This window comes from Lontra canadensis, unplaced genomic scaffold (genome assembly GCF_010015895.1).
Source record: "Lontra canadensis isolate GAN:19392208 unplaced genomic scaffold, GSC_riverotter_1.0 scaffold193, whole genome shotgun sequence".
In the NCBI taxonomy this organism is placed as follows: Eukaryota; Metazoa; Chordata; class Mammalia; order Carnivora; family Mustelidae; genus Lontra; species Lontra canadensis.
Window position 1 is genome coordinate 659,461 of NW_022631187.1, and position 20,248 is coordinate 679,708.

At 40.7% G+C, this 20,248-nt stretch overlaps 2 protein-coding genes across 8 annotated transcripts in view; one reads left to right on the forward strand and one right to left on the reverse strand.

The window, feature by feature from the left end:
• The window catches only part of KIF4A (kinesin family member 4A), a 114,763-nt gene extending 98,470 nt beyond the window's left edge, over positions 1-16,293 (reverse strand). Inside the window, exons 1-7 of one of the 5 annotated variants that reach the window (XM_032847748.1) lie at positions 16,171-16,293; positions 15,694-15,834; positions 15,469-15,583; positions 11,988-12,178; positions 10,521-10,613; positions 7,657-7,823; positions 7,340-7,434 (exon numbers count right to left, since the gene is read on the reverse strand). In XM_032847748.1, the coding sequence (XP_032703639.1) occupies positions 7,340-7,434; positions 7,657-7,823; positions 10,521-10,613; positions 11,988-12,178; positions 15,469-15,583; positions 15,694-15,813 (781 nt within the window). In that variant the 5' untranslated portion in view covers positions 15,814-15,834; positions 16,171-16,293. Of the gene's footprint in view, positions 1-7,339; positions 7,435-7,656; positions 7,824-10,520; positions 10,614-11,987; positions 12,179-15,468; positions 15,584-15,693; positions 15,835-15,937; positions 16,122-16,170 lie in introns of those variants that run through there. The other 4 variants (XM_032847744.1, XM_032847746.1, XM_032847745.1 and 1 more) reach the window with 4 other exon arrangements.
• A 26-nt stretch (positions 16,294-16,319) lies between these two features.
• Positions 16,320-19,599, forward strand: PDZD11 (PDZ domain containing 11). 3 transcript variants are annotated; one of them, XM_032847752.1, is made up of 7 exons: positions 16,320-16,413; positions 16,964-17,063; positions 17,511-17,594; positions 18,038-18,094; positions 18,383-18,481; positions 18,714-18,774; positions 18,942-19,599. In XM_032847752.1, the coding sequence occupies exons 2-7, from the start codon at positions 16,977-16,979 to the stop codon at positions 18,974-18,976; spliced, it is 423 nt and encodes a 140-aa protein (XP_032703643.1). In that variant the 5' UTR covers positions 16,320-16,413; positions 16,964-16,976; the 3' UTR covers positions 18,977-19,599. The 3 variants fall into 3 exon arrangements, with proteins under 3 accessions (XP_032703643.1, XP_032703641.1, XP_032703642.1); XM_032847750.1 differs by having other exon boundaries at positions 16,354-16,446; XM_032847751.1 differs by lacking the exon at positions 16,320-16,413 and adding an exon at positions 16,476-16,686.
• The last annotated feature ends 649 nt before the right edge of the window (positions 19,600-20,248 follow it).

The following is a 20,248-nucleotide window of genomic DNA, read 5'->3' on the forward strand; positions in this document are numbered from 1 at the left end:
TAAAAGGGGCAAAAGACTTGAATGGACACTTCAAAAAAGAAGATACAGGAATAGGGACGCCTGGGTGGCTCAGTCAGTTAAGCTGCTGCCTTCGGCTCAGGTCACGAACCCAGGATCCTGGGATCAAGTCCCACATTGGGCTCCTTGCTCAGCAGGGAGCCTGCTTCTCTCTCCTCCTCTGCCTGCTTGTGTGCGCGCTCTCTCTCTCTGACAAATCAATCAATCAATCAAATCTTTAAAAAAAAGATGCATGAAAAGATAGTAAGTACATGAAAAGAGGCTCAACACTGTCATCTTTGAAATACAAATTAAAACCATGATGAGATGCCATTTGACACCCACTCTAATGTTTTTAAGACATCCTTTTTTATGTTTTTAAATTTTTAAAAAAGATTTTATTTATTTATTTGACAGAAAGAGAGAGAGAGAGAGAGAGAGAGCAAGAGAGGGAACCCAAGCAGGTGGAGTGGGAGAGAGAGAAACAGTCTTCCCGCTGAGCAGGGAGCCCAATGCGGGGCTCGATCCCAGGACCCTGGGATCATGACCTGAGACAAAGGCAGACAGTTAACAACAGAGCCATCCAGGTGCCCCATAAGACAACTTTTCTTTTTAAAGATTTTATTTATTCATTTGAGAGAGAGAGGGAGAACAAATGGAGGGGTAGAAGGAGAGTGAGAAGAAGACTCTCCCCTTACCAGGAAGCCCAGTATGGGACTCGATCCTGGGACTCAGAGATCATGACCTGAGCTGAAGGCAGATGCTTAACTGACTGAAACACCCAGGTATCCCAACAACATCTTTGAAGATATGATAAACTGGAACTCCCATACATTGCTGGGATATGAAATGGTATAAACTACATTAGAGAACTACTAGGCACTTTCTTAAAAAGTTAATTAAAAATACATATCTACCTCCTCCAATCTGACATATTTACCCAAGAGAAATGAAAACATATTAACAAAAAGATCTGTATGTGAATGCTCAAGGCAGCCTTATTCCTAATAGCCAAAACTCTGGAAATAACCCAAACTTCCATCTACAGGAGAATGGAAAAACAAGCAGTGGTATAATCAGATAATGGAATACTACTCAGCAACACAGAGGAACACATTATTAATCAAAGCAAGAACATGGACAAATCTAAAAAAAAAAAAACCCTAACTACATTATGCTAAACAAAAGAAGCTAGGAACATAAAAATTATATGATTCCATTAATAGAAGTCTAAGAACATGCAAAATTAATCTATGGTGACAGAAGTCAGAAAGAAAGTGGTTGCTTAAGGTGGAATATGGTTAGGGTGGATTGACTGGAAAAGGGTATAAGGGAACTTTGTGGAGTAGATGGAAATGTTTCCTTCATATCATGTTTTAGGTGATAGTTACACCCAAACTGGATGATAAGTACATATACAACTATCAAAACTCAACAAACTAAACATTTAAAATATGTGAGTTTTATCGCATATATAATTTACCTCAAGAAAAAAATAGGAAAACACACCCATAAATATAAATGAAAAGATTACAAAGTTAAAAAATGAGACTGAGAAAAATATATGTAACATACATAACAAGGTATTAATATTTAAAATATATAGACAACCTCTAAAGTCAACCAAAAATACAACCTGAAAGAAAAAAATAAGCAAAGGGTATGAACAGACAGTTCACAGAAACAGAAAAAGAAATGGCCAATAACGCAAAAAAAAAAAAGCTCAGTTTCACAAGTAATTGGGGGAAATACAAATTTTTTAAAATAACATGCAATGCTCAAGATAGAAATAAGAAAGGTCCATAATATCTAATATTTATCTAATATTGTCAACAGTACACGAAAATATTCTCACATAGTGTAGGTGGCATGTATACTGGGACAGACATTCTAGAGAACAATATTTAGCAGTATTTAAAATCTCAAATATGTATGCCTTTCACCCTAACAATTCCTCTTCCCAGTATATAATCTAGAGAATACTTTCAAGTATATATCACATACAAGGCTATTGACTGAGGCATCATTTTGCAATAGGTAGGAACTTGACAATCTAAATGTCTTTCAAAACAGGAATAAATAAACAAGGTAGACTTGTACACTGTGGAATCCTATACAGCAGTCATAAAAATGACACAGATTTATATAGAGGTACAAAAAAGTTTGAAGATATTATTTTTAAAACATTTTGTTAAAGATTTTATTTATTTGACAGAGAGAAAGTACAAGTAGGCAGAGCGGCAGGCAGAGGGAGAGGGAGAAGCAGGCTCCTGGCTGAGCAGAGAGCCCGATGCGGGGCTCAAACCCAGGACCCTGGCATCATGACCTGAGCCAAAGGCAGATGCTTTAACCAACTGAGCCACCCAGGTATCCCTCAAAGATACATTATTAAGAGACAAAAGGAGTTTAAAAAATAATATGCAGATGATAGCATTTGTCTTTAAAAACAATAGGGAAACACCAGGTTAAAAAAACAGGCAGGTGAAAGTGGTTACCCCTAGATTAGGATTGGGAGGGAAATCAAGGCGGGGGTAGGGAGTGGGGTTGGGAGGCATGGTTTATCTTCATCTGCATTGCTTGTGTTTTATATTAGCAATTTATTCATGTAGTACTTGTGTCATTCAAAGGGAGTAAATTAATTTAACAATACCAAAATTTTAAAGGCATATAACAAATATATTACTACATGTACACGCACATTTGTGTATAGAAAAATATTTGGTAATGATGCACACCAAACTTAATAGGCACAGTTAAATAAGAGCCTGCTTGGAAACTTAAAAGGAAGATGTGGGGGAATGAAGAGTCCACAGGAGGCTTTAAAAAGCTCTGATATATTTCTGGAGATCTAGAAAGCCATATGCATGTTCAGGAAAGACCTAAAAAGCCCTTATCTCGCACCCCTGGCTGACGCTGAGGCCCTGTTCAAGAAGTGAAGACTAGGATAGAGTTGTAGAGAGCCTGAGTGTTAGAGACAAGCCCCCACACATAACACAGAGCCCTAGGCATATGCAGAAGAGTTACAGTTCAAGGCATTTAAAGAAGTCTGAGACAAATCAGTAGTTAACCAAGTAACTAAGTAACTAAGTAACTAAGCATACACTTCTGAGACTGCACACTACAGGGAATTTTAGAATTAGTTCGAGAAAGTCACTAAGCATACAAAAACAACAAGTTAGCTTTATTCTAGGAATATGAGATTGGTTTAACATCTAAAAATCAATTAATGCAATAGACCATACCAACAGAATAATGAACAAAAATAATGTGATCATGTCAATAGATGGTGAAAAATCATTTGAAAAACTCATGATAAACACACTCAACAAACTAGGTATAGAAAGAAATTCCTCATCCTGGTAGGGGCATCTACGAAAACTCCACAGCTAACGTCATACTTAATAGTAAAAGACTGAATGCATTTCCCCTAAACTCAGGAATAAGACAACAATATCCATTCTCACCATTTCTATTCAACATTGTCCTGGAGGTTCTAGCCAGGACAATTTGGCAAGAAAAAGAAATAAAGGCAGCCAGACCAGCAAGGAAGAAGGAAAAATATCTCTGTTATAGATGACAACCATTAAAAAACCTATTAAAACTGACAAACAGGTTCAGCAAGGTTGCAGACACAAGATCACTATACAAAGCTCAATAAACAATTTGAAAATGAAATTAAGAAAACAATTCCATTTACAAAAGCACTGAGAAGAATAAAATATTTAGGAATAAATCTAACAAAAGAACTGTAAAACTTAGACACTGAAAATTTAAAAAATTATTCAAATATATTCAAGAGGATCTAAATAAATGGAAAGACATTTGATTTTTGTGAATTGAAAGACTTAATATCAAGATGGCAATATTCCTAAATGAATCTACAGATTCAACACAACCCTTATGAAAATCCCAGCTGGCTTCTTTGCAGAAAATGACAAGCTGATCCTAACATTCATATGGAAATGCAAGGGACCCAGAATAGCCAAAACAATCTTGAAAAAGAACAAAGTCAGAGCACTCACACTTCCTGATTTCACAACTTACTACAAAGCTACAGTAATCAAGACAGTGTAGTAGTGGCGTAAGGATAGACATACAGATCAATGGAATAGGACTGAGAATTCAACTACTTCTTGACAAAGATGCCAAGACAATTCAGCAGGGGGGAAAATAGTTTTTCCAACAAATAATGTGGGGATAACTGATTATCTACATGTGAAAGACTGAACTTTGGACTGCCAGTTCACACCATATACAAAAATTAACTCAAAATGGAGCAAAGACTTAAATACAGCATCTAAAACCATAAAGCTCTTAGAAGAAAACAGAAGCATAAATCTTTCTGACCTTGGACTGGGCATTTTCCATAGATATGACACCAAACCCATAAGCAACAAGAGAAAAAAAATGGATGAATGGACTTCATCCAAATTTTTTTAATTGTGTGCTTCAAAGGATACCATCGCTAAGTGAAAACACAGACCAAAGAATGGGAGAAAACATTTGCAAATCATATACCTGATAAGAGGTTAGTATGCAGTATGTATGAAGAACATACATAACTCAACCATAAAAAGATAAATAACTCAATTAAAAAACAGGCAAAGACTCTGAATGACCATTTTTCTAAAAAGATATACAAATTGCTAATAAGCACATAAAACAATGCTCAACATCATTAGCCACTGGGGAAATGCAAACCAAAACCACAATGAGGTATCACTTCACACCCACTAGGATGACTCCAAATAAAGACATAATAAAAGTAAGAATATGGAAAAATTAGAAAACTAATTTTAGAATTAGAATTCTAAGAAAGCATCCTGAGAATGTTAAAGTGGTACGGTTGCTGTGAAAAACAATCTGGTAGTTCCTCACAAAGTTTAAACACAGAGTTACCATATGATCCAGCAATTCCACTCCTAGGTATATACCTGAGAGAAATGAAAACTGACATCTACCAGAAAACTTGTATGTCAATGCTCATGGCAGCAGTATTCCTAATAACCCAAAGTGGAAACAACCCAAATGTCCATCAGTGGATAAATAAATATACATTAGTAAATATTGATGATGAATGTGTAATAATAATATATTAATATTTTCATGTAGTAGAATATTGTTTGGCGATAAAAAGGCATGAACGCTGACACATGCTATACAACATGGATGAGCCTTGAAAACACTGTTAGAGTGAAAGAAGCCAGTCACAAAAGACCATATATTGTGTGACCAGATGTGTTATGAAGTGTCTAGAACAGGCAAATCTATAGAGACAGAAAGAGCATTAGTCATAGATAGGTGGGGCTGGGGGTGCAGCAGGGAGGAGGTTGGGCAAAAATAGGGAATGACTACTAATGTGTGTGGGTTTTCTTTTTGGGTGACGAATATGTTCTAAAATTTACCATGGTGATGGTTACACAACTTTGTGGATATACTAAAAATTACTGAATTACACAGTTTTTTTAAAAGGGTGAATTTTATGGTATATTAGTTATATTTTAATTTTTAAAAAAGGCACTTAATATGACCCAGCCAGTGATTATACAGTTAGGTGTATACCTAAAGGGAAATTAGAACATTTGTCTACACAAAAACTTATACACAGATGTTCACAGAGCAATATTCGAAAGCCAAATTGGATACAACTGATGAATGGACAAACAAAACATATGTCCACACAATGGAATATGATTCAGCAGTCAAAGGGAACGAAGCATTGCTACACACTACAACATGGATGATCCCTGAAAACCTTACACTAAGTGAAACAAACCAGTCACAAAAGACTGCATATTGTACGATCATACTTACATGAAATACAGGTCACAGTTGCCTAGGGGCTGGCAATGTGGAGTGATTGCTAAATGGCATGGAGGGTGAGTTTCTTTTTGAGGGTGATAAACATGTTCAAAAGTTAGGTTGTGGTGCCGGTTGCACAACTCTGAATATATCCATGGAAGTGTACAGTTTAAATGGGTGAATTTTATGGTATGTGAATTATATCTCAATAAAGATGTTAAAAAAAACTCAGAACTGTAAACCTAAAAAAAGACAGAGGCACAAGAACCTTTAAAAATAGTATTAAGAAAGCTAAATCTCACAGTGCAAACATAGAACAAAAAGGGCACTTTCAAATACATTCAGAACAAAAAGCTGAATGAGCAAGAAATAGGTCTCTGCCCTGTGCCAACAGTATAATAATGATATGTGACAGAGGTAAAATTCCTCAATTACTATTTTTGCTCCTGCATTCTCAGTTCCCCAGAGGGAACTGCAGCCCAATATGAGTAAAAAGGTAGTAACTGAGAACTTGACTCCTTTAACAGGAGTTCAAATATCTTGGAGCAGACAAATTATAGCCAAGGAAGTGGAGTGTACTTTCAAATGAGAATGCTGAAGCTATGTCAATGATCTTTGAGGAATCACAGAGAAAGATGTTCCAGAAGACTAGGCAGATACAATTTCAATTTTCAAAAAAAAGAAAGAAGAAGAAGAAGTAGAAGTGCATTCTATAAATTACAGACTAGTAAGTTTGCTGTAAGTCTTCTAGACTATTAGGGGATGGATGATTACAGGGATGGCTTGCAAGAACCTAGAAATGGAAGAATAAGCACTAGAAGCCAGCTTGAAGTCACTAAGAAGAAATCAATTTAGTCTAATCCTTATTTCTTTTTTGTCATGTCTCTAAACTGGTAGCTAAGAGAAATATGGCAGACTTTGTATATCTGAACTTTAGCAAGGCATTTGGCAAAATCTCTGACAAGATCCTTAAGCACAAAATCGAGAAATAGGGGCTGGTTGTTAATTTTTGTTAGATAGATTAATAATCACTTGAAAGACCATTCCCAAAGCATGCAGATCACCAGGCCCCAACATGCTAGACTAAGTTCTCTAACAGCATACACCGTGGGGTTCTTCTAGCCTTAGGAGCTTCATCATGTATATCTAACAGCTTAAATGAAGATATGGAGACCATGCTGATGAGGTTTATAAGTGACAATATCTGAAAAGGACAGTGAATACTTGGGATGACAGAATCAGGAGACCAATTTTAACCATAAGTAGTTGGAGATAAAACCAAACCAAACCAAACCAAACAAAAACTAAAACTTGCCTGGACCAGATGAAATCAAACCAAGGGCCAGATCCAAATCTCAGACCTAAATTAGAAAATGAGTGCAAGGGAAAGAAAGAGGTTTTCACTATTTCTGATATTATCCTTGAACTTGAATTGTAGCTACTGTTAGAAAATAACCCGAAATATTTCAGTCAAGACACCAACAACACAATAAGAGTACTGGAAGTTTTCATCTACAACTGTGGCCTTAATTTTTCTCACCCTCTTTCAGACGGTCCCCTTCAGCCTTGGTTTTCTTCTGTCTTTCTGATCCAGCAAGGTCTACGAGATGCAGCTTGGAGCGAAAGCTGCTACTCCTGTGATGACAGGAAGACACCAATGAGAATGGTTAGGGTCAAAGCTGACCTGCTGGCTCTGGTTTTCTTTCCAACCAGTCAAAATGGCTCTACTGGTTACCAGTGCTCAGCGTACTGATGTCAGATGATTCATCAAATGCACTTAAGAAGCAACTTACTAATCAACCTTGGTAGAACTACCATTAACAATCTTGACTCTTTAAACTGCGAACAGCAACTTACTTGTCACTCTTCTTTCTTTGCTCTATGGAGATCGTAAAGATAGCATGAGATCGGGATGACTGGGAGTTCATCGCTGTGGAGGCCACGGTCCTACAGTTGTTGCCCTGTTCCAAACAGGAAACAGTATCCAGAGCGACTACAACAGTCTTTTCAGTGAGTCCCACAATCTAATTCAAAGAAAGAAAAAAATGCCCTTATGATTCTGTTTTACATACTTCACCAGAGATAGAAGGGACCAGCAGGTTAAAAAATAATGCTTTGATGTTCCAACAGAACCTCAGCAAACAGAACAGTTGTGGTGATGAGGACTGTTTTAACCAGCAGCTCTGGGATGACTGTAAACCATGGTCTCTCATCTCCCCTTGGGATTTCCAAAACAAGGGTACCAGACAACACTGGAGCTAGAAGAGATCTCTACATTTTAGGATAGAGCAACGGATAGGTGCCTTCTGGGGATCCCCCAAGTGAAGGTCAGCTTTGGCCTCAACAACAGCAAAGGCAATGCAAATATGGTATTTCTCTTTGCTACTTTCTCCACGTGACCCTATGCCCCTCCCTATACCCCTGACTGGTTTTAGACATTTTCACTAGGGGAAACAGTGGGAAAACAGGGTTCTAGGCTTGGTACTGTATCTACCTGAGAGAATTTGTACACGTTAAAATCTCTTGGAGCCTCTGGAGATTGAACTAGATGATTATGAAGCCCCTACTAGCCCAAATATGCTATTGTTTTATTACTCCCTAGCTCCCAGATCTACATCTGTGGCCCTGATTTCTGGTCCTTTATTTCTAATTGCCTGCCACTCACACTTGGAAAATAGTGAATTATAAACCAAACTCCTCTTCCTTCCACCAGCACCGACTCTCTCCACTTCTATTACTCTATGCTCAAAACCTCAGATTCACCTTCTTCTCCTCCCATTTCTCCGGACCACATCTATCTCCCACTCGTAGCCATTTTTCTTTTGAATCCATTGCTTCCTTTTCCTTTCCACATCTACCTGCCTCGTCCTTCAAGCCTTACTTCTTATTTCATGCCTGAAGAATAAGGCAAAGTTTCTCCAACCTTCCTCACCCTAGTCTATCTTCTTTTCAAGCCACTTCTGTTTGGTCTCCCTAAAATCCTGCCACTGAAAATGTCACCACATCACTAGTTCTGTGCTAGATAATGAGGATCCGAGGAGATTTTAAGACACTCTCCTAACTTCCAGGAGCTAACACAATTGGAGAGATATACGCATAAGGTAAAAACTTGTAAAAGTAGAGAGAGCTGTCTCATTTATATACTGTCTACAGGGATGGAACAAATGAAGCTTTAGCCTGGCTTCATAATCTGGTCCTAACACACCTGTTACTTCTCAACCCAGGGCCTCGAATCGAGACAGACAGGGCTAGTCTTACCACCCTAAGGAGTGTATTTTCTGCTTAAGCTACTCCTTGCTACAAGAATACCCTTACTTCTTTTCTCTCTACTTATATTCCATCTATCCCACCCGAAGAGTGGTTGACAAACTTGTCCTTACCCACCCCAATTTAAATCAAAAGCGCCCACTTTGTATTGAAAATTGTACCTCAAAGAATGCTTGGGATTTAATTCCTGCTCTGGCATGGGACATATAATAAAAGATCTTGGAACTGGGTCAAGACCTGGCTCAGTACCAATATTCTTTCTGGTGATAGCATGCACTTTGTCCAGGTTTCTTATCCCCACTATCCAAATCATCTTCCTGTATTCCAAGTGTATCAGGCTTTTTAAAAAAGATTTTATTTATACTTGAGAGAGAGGGAGGGAGAAGCAGACTCACCACTGAGCAAAGAGCCCAACATGGGGCTCGAACCCAGGACCCTGGGATCATGACCTGAGCTGAATGCAGATACTTAACCGACTAAGCCGCCCAGGCGCCCCTATCAGGCTTTCAAAATAGGTCTGATCCTTCAAGTCTTGCTTTTAATACCTGGCTAATGTCTTAATAACCCAGAAGGAAAAAAAAAAACAATCAGAAGCACATCTGCTCCTCATGCACCTGTACCCTAAACCTTCATCTTTCCATGCAGTGAAGGGCGGAAGGGGAATAAGACACTATTTGACCAAGTTTTCCCAACTATATAAACTACTCCCATCCACTTCCAGCCTTGGATTCTCTTCCTGAATACTCGAGCTGGAGCTAGACCCAAACTCTGCCTGTTTTCAATACTGGCTTCTGGATTTGGTCCACTCCCATATACAAAACTCCCAAACTTCCTCAAATTTTCTGTTCAGCTATAGCTCCTCATCCTGCATCTAAACCATATGACAGAAGCTTTTCATGTGAGTGATCTCTTCTTCCTGTGGTACTTATGGATTTAAAATGTTTTAAATTATTTAATTTCTTCCCTTTAAATATCATCCCAAAGCCTAGCATAATGTCTGTTATAGTGGTGGCCCAACAGAATTTTCTGTGACCATGGAGATGGTCCGTATCTGTGCTGTCCTATAGTAGCCACGTGTAGCTATTGGGCACTTGACAATATTGGGCTGGTGTGACAAAGGGACTGAATTTTAAATTTCATCATATCTTAGTTCACTTAAGTTTAAATAGCCATTTGTGGCTAGGGGCTATTATAATGAATAGCCCAGGCTTGGAACTGTGTAAATAATTAATTAATATTTAGTTGGTAACAGGTAACAGGAAGACGACAAGACTTCCTTCCCCACAAAAGCTCCCATCTAGGAATTCTAGACTAACCAAGGAAATCAGGATCACACAAAATCTCAAAGACTGAGATGTCAGCAGCTGTTTAAAACCACAGTGGCAAATAAAAGGGATGTGAACTTCGGCAGTAGCCAACATTTTTCAGTAACAACAAATGAGAGACAAACACACCTTTATGCCTTCTTTGGGATCCTCTCGTATATTTATTTGAGAGGCTTTCTCACGAGACGGGCATAGAAGATCCAAGATTTCTTCGTTGTAAATCTGGTATTGTTAAAAATAAAGTGGTAAAAACAAGATGTTAACAGTGGTAATCTGAGGGTGGTGGGATCATAGGTGATTTTTTAAATTCTTTGTGACTTTCTGTATTAAAAAATTTTTACAACATATTATTTTCATAGTTAAGAAAAGCCCTTTAATCTCATATGTAAGTATTTGATACTTATAAGAATGAATACACATATTCATTGCAACAAAACTGAGACTGCTCTCTCAAGACAGTTTCTTGGGAATAGCAGACACGGTGAAAAGTTACACAAATGCCCAAAATTCCGTTCCTTGATGGTACCATAACATCATCACCTTCCCTGATTTTGCTACAGCGTTTAAGTAACGGGTCCTTAGCGGACAGTGGAAATGGGAAGCACACAGGAGAAGTGGCAACCAATATTTCAACAACCAGAACTTTCAGCATTTACAACAGTGTTTAGTACATAGCAAGCACCACATTTGTTTGCTATTATTGTTGGTGCTGCAATTTAACATACCAGGTTCTTCAGCAATTTTTACATTTGATTACCTGACCATAACTGGGTTAATCAAGAGATTCAAGAAGGCTAAATCTGAATGATGTTTAACTCCCAGTCTTCCAACTCTACACCTCCAATACCCATTAACGTATTAAGATTCAACTCCAGTATGAAGTATTCACATACAATATATAATTTCATGCTTATATTATGTAAGTTTAATCATGGCTTGTCAAAGATATCACTGCTATGGAACCAACTAGTTAGTTTCCCCAAAACCATAAATTTCCTGAACATGTGTTTGAGGTCACAAAGTTAGATATAACTGGCCAATCCAGTTGTATAGTGATATTCACTAGAATGAAAACCCCACAAGGGTAGGGATTTTTATGTTTTGTTCATGGATAGATCCCAAGTACCTAAAACAGGCCCTGTAACACAGTAGGTATTCAGTAACATCTGTTGAACAAACACATCCTATCACACAGCTCAATATTTCACCCATTTTCTCTAACATTCTTCCTGAAGTAGAAGCATTATCACTTAGGCCTCAAAACAGCTAAGGGAAATCAAATATTTTTCTGCAGACTCTACAGGGAATCAGCAGCAGAGGCCAAATTGGAATTAAAGAACTCCTATCATCTTTTTATGCAGCAATGCCAACTCCTCTAACAATCAGATTAAACAGCCTATTCTCACAAAAAAAGAACTGGGCGGGAGCCAGCTCCAACTGAGCCAGTAAATTTTCTCTATCAATTTATTAAAATGTACTTTACTAAAAATGCAATTTACTAATTTGTGTCATGCCAGGAAAAAACTTGATTTGGGTTTATTTTTTTCTACCCAAAGATACATTTGAATTCAGTATAATTAAAGATAAATCATTTACCTCCAAGTACGACACTTTCAGAGTAAATTCGATGTCACTCTTTTTATCAATTTCTTTGAAGAGCAACTGTATTACCCTTGGGATGACCCCAACTGTTGGTTCATTCTCTTGCTCTGCAGTATATGCACCTCCCATTGAATAGGTTTTTCCAGAGCCAGTCTGCCCGTAGGCCAGGACGGTTGCATTGTATCCTGGCAAAATAGAAGTCATAAACATAGTAGTGCTCAAATATTTTCATCCAATCAACAAATACCGTTTCCTTCAGCAATTACTTGCAACAAAATTGAGACTGCTCCCTTGAGACAGGGGTCTCTTCAGAATAGCATTCACAGAGAAAATTTATATGCGTGCCAGGATTTTGCATTACTCCAAACCTGCAAAGGAGAAAAATACCAGCCCCTCTTCATTGTGTGCCCCTCTTCATTGCCCTTAAAAGCTAAGAAGTCGAAAGGTATGACTGAGATAATGAAAGTGGCCGACTCACTGCCAAGAAGCCATTCAGAGCTTTCCAATTCTACTTTTAGCCATGTTAAATTATGGGAACTAAATGAAAGTCTTAGAAGGTTCATAAATATAAGGGATTCCAATGTATGTGTTTTTGATGACCAGTCTTCATCTGAAAAGTCACCAAAGTTGATTTTTATAATCAATGAAAGCATCCACTCCTTATCTAAACTCTCAGACTGCATCTGGACCATATATATCAGCCCCCTTGGCCTTTTTTTTTCCTTTTTAAAAGAACTTGTTTGTCTAAATGAAGACCTTCCTTGATATTCTGAAAGATCATAAGATGTTCCATTAAGATTTTCCTGTAATAAATAGCTAGTATCACCTGGCATGACCATGGGACAAAAGAATAACATTCTACAACGTTCTACAATATCACAGATATGTATATATAGTAATAACTGGGGAAACCAAGTTGCAGTACTTTTCCCAAAATATTCAGGGCTCTCTGGTATTGGGAATTCAGAGTAGAGGAGGATGATGTTAAGCTGACTGAAAAATATTGGCTTCATATTTGCACCTGAGAGCAATGTTAACCAAACATATATATTGGCATCACTATCTATTTTATATTGCCTCTAAAGACTATAATTTAATTCTCATAGATTCCCAAGTTAAGATAAAAGTATAGAACTACAGTGCTCTTACTGAGCTGTGAAGCAAGATTCTGAGGAAGATGACCAGATAATGAAGGGTCTGGAAACCATACTGTTTCCAGAACAGCTAAAGGAAAGAGGGGTGGTTTATTGGAAGAAACTTGGGCAGAATCACATAATTGTCTTCTTTTTAAAATTTTTTTAAATTTTTAACTTTTTAAATAAACATATAATGCATTATTAGCCCCAAGGGTACAGGTCTGTGAATCGCCAGGTTTACACACTTCACAGCACTCACCATAGCACATACCCTCCCCAATGTCCATAACCCCACCACCCTCTCCCTACCCCTCTTCCCCCCGGCAACCCTCAGTTTGTTTGTGAGATTAAGAGTCTCTTATGGTTTGTCTCCCTCCCAATCCCATCTTGTTTCATTTATTCTTTTCCTACCCCCAACCCCCGCAAGTTGCATCTCTACTTCCTCATATCAGGGAGATCTATGATAGCTGTCTTTCTCCGATTGACTTATTTCACATAATTGTCTTCTAAATGCGTAAATAGGGAAAAGATTAACTTTATGGTGGAGAAGCCTGGCAGATAACACCATAATCGAATAATCGAAATGAACATCAGCAGTAATGAAACAAATCATCATGTGCTGCCCGACAGGATTCAATGGGAAGAACACAGCACCACTTCTGTGATATTCCTGCTACAGATATACAGCCTGAATTCAGTCCTAAATAAACATCAGACAGACCAAAAATGGTAAACAGCTTACAAAACAACCAGTGATCTTCAAGAATCAGGATCACAAAATTAGAAAAAAAAAATAGAGACTGAAAAAACTTTAGAATGAAAGAGACAGTACAACTAAATACAAGTGCTTTTCAACAAGATCCTTTTACTCTAAAGGACGTTATTGGGACAACTGGTGAAACCTGAAACCTGAATGAAGTCTGAGGACTAGATGGTAGTAATGCAGCAACGCTAATTTCATCATTTTGATGTTTACATTGTAGTTATGTAGGAGGAAGCCCTTGATTGTAGCAAATATACACGGAAGTATTTAGGGGGCATCAGGTCAACACTTCATCTCAAGTGATTCAGGAAAAAAAAAGTTCCTTATGCTGTTCTTGTAACATTTCTCTAAGTTTAACATTATTGCTTTAATATTTTAAAAATGTGAAGCAAAGTGTTCAGTGTCCTCTGAGCCACAACATCATTTTAAAAAGTGGAAAAAATATGTGAATTTGCCTAGAGGGATGAACTAACATCATGGGCAGAAATTATAGGGAAGCAAATTTCATCTCAATATAATCTAGCGCAATTGGAGTTGTCCAAAATCCAAACAATGAGACCACCTTGTGAGTCAGTGAGTTCCGTATCAGAAATAAAATTTAAATGGACACTGGAAGTTCACTTAGAGAAATTTCTGGAAAGCATTTTTCTTTGGATACAAAGTAAGACTACATGATGTACAAATGTGCCTTTCATCTTTAAGGGACTGGTGTGAAGTGGTTTAACTTCTTTTACATAGACCTCTGCTTTGAATTCTGAATAACCTCTGTACTGGAATAATAGTAATTAAACACCCCTCAGGCACTGCTCCCTTCTTTAGAACCCTGCTTTCATGCTGTGGTCTTCAACAACACTAAAGTCTTAGCTTCTTCAATAAAGATTATTAACTGGTCAGAGGACTCAGGCACTTTAGGAAATAGCCTTCTTCACCTAAAAGAATTCCATTCATCATGCAAGATCTCTCTCAAAGATTCCCTGTGCTGTTAAATTCACCCCTAATCTCCCACACAGAGTTAGTGCCATCCTTTTGGTTTTCATAACACTTTGAAAGCAGTGCTACTTCTACAGCAGCACTGATTCTATTGTGTATTTTTAACTCTTAAAATATTTTTTCTTAAAGATAAGTGCAAAAAGGTTAAAATGTTTTATGTATTTAAAATTACATATGTAGTCATCTACTTCCACTCCTACTCTTGGACTTTGAACTCTTCCAGGGCCTGAAAGCTATATAATTTTTCTCTGAATCCTCAACAGGCTTCAGAGTACCTGGGCCTTAAGTAGGTCGGCAAATGATCATCTTCAGCACCCATGAAAGAGCTTAGAATCTAATGAAGTCCCAGGACAAACAAAAATATATATACAAGTCAAAGATGGGCAGAACCACAGAAAGCAAATACAGTAGAAAACTAGCACCAAGGGTACAGACTTTCACAAATGATACTGAGTTGGTTCCTAAGCTGCGGGCTTTTTGAAGGCAGGACTCACGTTTCATCCATTCCTCTATTTGCAGCACCCATGTACCATGGCTGACACCAAACATATGCTCGAGAACCGGTGGAAGAATCAAATAGCCTCACCTTTAAATATGCCTTTTATGAGTGGTGCTACTGCTGTATTGAAGACTTCTTCCTGTTCCGTAGACGGGTCAAACACAAAATCGTAGGTAAAGGATTTGTCAGTACCAACCACCACCTAGAGAAGGCAAGGGACAAGGAGTAAGAAAAATGCAAGGCGAGACCACGCCCCTCACTGCCATTTGGCCCCAGCTGTTCAGAGGCAGGCCCAGGACTCTTCCTACGCACCTGAGGTTCCCCGGGTACGAAGGAAAGGCACATCTGGCAGCCCTCACTAATCTCTTTGGGGACCAGAGGGCGACATCGCAGTGCCACTCTTACAGGAATTCCCTTCACCTCTTCCTTCATGATCCTACAGCAGCACCGTCTCTGCGCAGAGGGGAAAAGAAAAGATACTTGCTGATGAATCTTTGGTAGGTCGGGAGTGGTGGGAGTTCCCGCCCGCCTTGAAGGGTGGGATGGGTTACGGAACTCGGCAGTATAGGTGGCAGCCTCCCCGTCCCCAGCGGGATCGCTGCCTGCGGAGAGTCACTGACCCTCAGACTTGGCCAAGACGGGACAGCCCGTCAGCCCCACGCTCTGAAGAGAGAGAAGTGAAGTCTGAAATGAAAAGGAAAGCCCCCAGCGGAGATGTCGACAAAGAACCCAAGCCCCAGCGTACCGGGAAAGGCAGATCCTGAGCGAAGGTGTGCCCCCTTAACTCACCAAACTAAACGTCCCTTTCCCGGTCTCCCGCCTCCCTGTCCCGACCGGAGCTTTAACCGCCAAGTTTCAAATCAGTCCCTGAGGCGCCAGCCAATCGGAGCGCAGACAGATTGCGGGGCAAGCACGCACGTCGGCGCGCGCAGGAAGACGCGTTGGGAAGGGGAGGATCTGCGCGCCGCACCCTGAACCCGCCCCTTCCGACCCACCGGAGCATCCGCTTCCGGTTTCCACACTGGATCGGCGGTGAGCGGCTTCTGAGGTTCCTGAGGCCTGCGGGTAGGTGAGGTGGTCTGGCGTGTACCGCGGCTTATGTGCGGGACTCCAGCGGAATGCGGGGCGGGGACCTGGAGGATGGCTGGCGGTGGAGGAGGGGTCGTTTTTGGGGACCCCCACCATTACTGATCACGACTACGGGATGTAGGGCGGTGCCGAGTCCTTATGGATAGTTGGAGGCAGCCCTCCTTTGGACTTCGAAAATTAGACGCTCCTGATTTCGCCTTCTCTGGATTGAATACGGTAACATCTATTTTTCAGGATTGTTGTGAGAAAGGAGATAATCTCTGTGGAGTAACTAACAGGTTGCTTGGCATCCAGATGTTCAGCAAAGTTAATTGTTTTCTTCCGTCTTTTTTCTTCTTTCTCTCTCTCTCAGTCTCTGTCACCAGGAAGTGGGCTGAGCCCATAGACTGACACCCTTGGGGTGGAGTGGAGTTGTTTTTTGAAACTTGCTGGACTGCTGACCCCTTTGAACTGTTTTTTGGTCAGCTTCGATTCACCCTTTCTTCCATTCCAGGGCCTCGCTGGAGATGGACAGCCGAATTCCTTACGATGACTACCCCGTGGTTTTCCTGCCTGCCTATGAGAATCCCCCAGCATGGATTCCGCCTCATGAGGTGGGAATGGTTGAGGAGGGGATTCATCCCTGTGGGCATGAGATGGTATATGAAAGATAGAATGGCAGGGTTAGAAATCTCAATAGAGGGTGAATTCTAGCCTTTGTTGTAGCCAGGGGACCCAGAAGTTGGATTCTGAACAACTGGGCCCATTGGGAGCGTCTAATGGTATCCTCCTGCCAGAGTACATTCACACCAGAGAATTCTGGAAATTCAGAGCCCTAGTTTCTATTCTCTCAAGATAAAGAGGTAGGGGAGCTCCTGGGCTGCTAACATTTCCCCCTGCTATCCACCTCCCCATTTGGGCAGTGTTAGCTGTTCTGCTTACAACTAAGTTCATGGCCGCACCTTTTCCTGACTTCAAGGTGATACATTTTTAGTCCAGGTGAAGATGTGTATAAAATCTAAGGCTGGTAGTCAGATTTCTGGGGTTGCTGTGTCTTGCAGAGGGTGTATCATCCAGACTACAACAATGAGTTGACCCAGTTTCTGCCCCGAATCGTCACACTGAAGAAGCCCCCTGGAGCTCAGGTGAGCCTAAGGAACAATTGTGTCTTTTTTTTTTTTAGATTTTATTTATTTATTTGAGAGAAAGAGAGAGAGAGAGCGCACGTGCACAGGTGAGGGGAGTGCAGAGGGAGAGGGAGAAACAGACTCCCTGCTGAGGACCCTGAGATCATGACCTGAGCCAAAGGATGCTTAACCGACTGAGTCACCCAGGTGCCCTGGAACAATTGTGTCTTATTCCAGGCTAGCTTTGTCTGTACCAGGCCCAGAAGTTGACAGTGGTTGAGGGGATGGATGGGAAAGCAGGTAGGAAGGTAAGGAAACTCTAATGGTTAGAAAATCTGAGATACCACTTCCATAATTTCTGACTCCTCTCTGAGGAACATGTAAGCCAGGCTGGCATATAGTGATGCTATTAGATGTTCTTGTGTGCATGACCTATATTGATCTGTGCTCTTGTCTTACAGTTGGGATTTAATATCCGAGGAGGAAAGGCCTCCCAGCTAGGAATCTTTATCTCCAAGGTATGTGGGCCTGGTAGGCAATATGGATTGCTCATTCCCTTTGTTAAATTACCAGATGGCAGAACCCTAGTGTCCAAAGGCCTGGGAGGAGAATGATACAGTAGACCTACAGAAGGGGCATCATGGGGACACCCTTTCCCATGTAAAACTTCTCACCTGGCAAACCGTTTCCTCACATTGTCTCACACAAATGCACGCTAGCACCTTACATTTGAATAGCACTTAATTTCACTTACAGCCTTTGAAATTCTCTCACCTCAATCTCATGTATTCTCTCCTTGCCAACAGGTTATTCCTGACTCTGATGCACATCGGGCAGGACTTCAGGAAGGGGACCAAGTCCTAGCTGTGAATGATGTGGATTTCCAAGACATTGAACACAGCAAGGTGAGCACAGCATCTGGGCTTTGGTGAAGTGAGAAGTCATCCCTGGTAGGAAAGGTTGGACAGGATTAGCCTAGTCTCTAACTTGATAAGAAGGAGTCTCCAGTGAGGAAGTCCATTAGAAAGAAGCAGCTAGTAGTGACCCGGAAGGTTGGAGTAGCAAATGATTTTCCTCTTGTTATGATACTGTTCTGGATCGTATCTTCATTTGTACAAGCTGCTGTGTTCCTTCCAGGCTGTTGAGATCCTGAAGACAGCCCGTGAGATCAGCATGCGTGTCCGCTTCTTTCCCTACAGTAAGTGCCACTCACTTTTTCGTTTACCTGGGAGGGCCTTGCGTAGGAACTCTTTAAATACGGATTACTAAAGCCCCCGCTGCCACCAAGCTGGGGATGGGGAACTGGGAGTGCAGGTCTGAAAGTAACCCGTTCTTGTCTTCCTTTTCTTTTCTCCTTTTCCCCAGATTATCATCGTCAGAAAGAGAGGACTGTACACTAGAGAGTTGCAGCCCATAGCGCTCCACATGGAATCTTCTAGGACAAGCTGGTTAGGCCTCAGGGAAGCCTCTTGGGAAACTCTACTCTCAGCCCCACCCTAGCAGAGCGGAGTGGGGAGGCTGGGGACACAGTGAGGCCCCGCCACCAAGCCATCTAGCCAACTGCATTACCCAGACTCTTTTGTACTTCTTGTTCCCTCATTCTGTAGGTGGGCTTCATTCCCTGAAACGGGAAGAGTGGAGATCTCTAGATATAGCCTGTGGAGAGCCCGGCTAGAAAAGGCAACTGACATTTATTGGGGACCACGTGCTAGACAACTGCACATGTCACACCATGTTCACTAGAGTCTAGAAATTAATAGAAGAAAGAATCTCGAGGCAACTGATGTTTATTGACTACCGCGTGCTAACCAACTACACATCTGCCCTCTCATTTTCATCAGAGTCTAGAAATCAGTAGCGAAAAGAATCCTGGGGGCCTTCCATCTCATCCCATTGTTGTACTACCTGTCTCAGACCCTCCAAAGACTCCCTGGGATTGTTTTTCCCCATCTCCCTCCTCCTATCCTCTTCTCTCCCCTGCCCTCCCGCCCTCCAAAGTAAAAGGCAATGCTGAGGAAATGTCGGTGTGACTTTTGGATGATACTGATTGGGTTTTAAATGCTATTGAGGCAAAAATAAAAGCTCTTCCAAGGAGAGGAGCCAGTGGGAAGTATGAGCACAACTCTATCTGGCCAGTCCATCAGGAAGGTGCAGGAACCTTCCCTTCAGTGTAACTGAGGAATGGTATAGGGTGAGGTGAGTACTGGAAGAAACAGTGCCCCTTCCCTCATGAACTTTGGGCTTTTCTTTGCAGGGACGTGGTATTAAGGTAGTTGTCTTCTTCCCCAGGATCTTTGATCTGGTACACAAATGAAGGGAGAGGCTTAGAGGCATTCCTTTCAGGGACAGCAGTAGGAAATTGGTTCCCAATTTCCAACTTGTAGGCTGAGTGGTACTATTGACTTCCCCCCTTTTCTCCACTCCAACACCCACATAACCTGCCACAGTCTTCATTACCAGTTCATTGTTAGCGATTCCAGGCCACACTTTATGCCATTTCCATTGGCATCTTTAAAATACCCATTCAGAACAGAAAGGTTTCTAATGAGGTATGGGGTGAAGTCCCCCCATGATGAAAGTCCCCAGTTTGCTGTGAAAGAATCCTGGGAAGCTTAAATGTGTATTTCCACGCCCTGGCCCTGGAGAGTGATTCTGTTGTTCTGGAGTGGAAC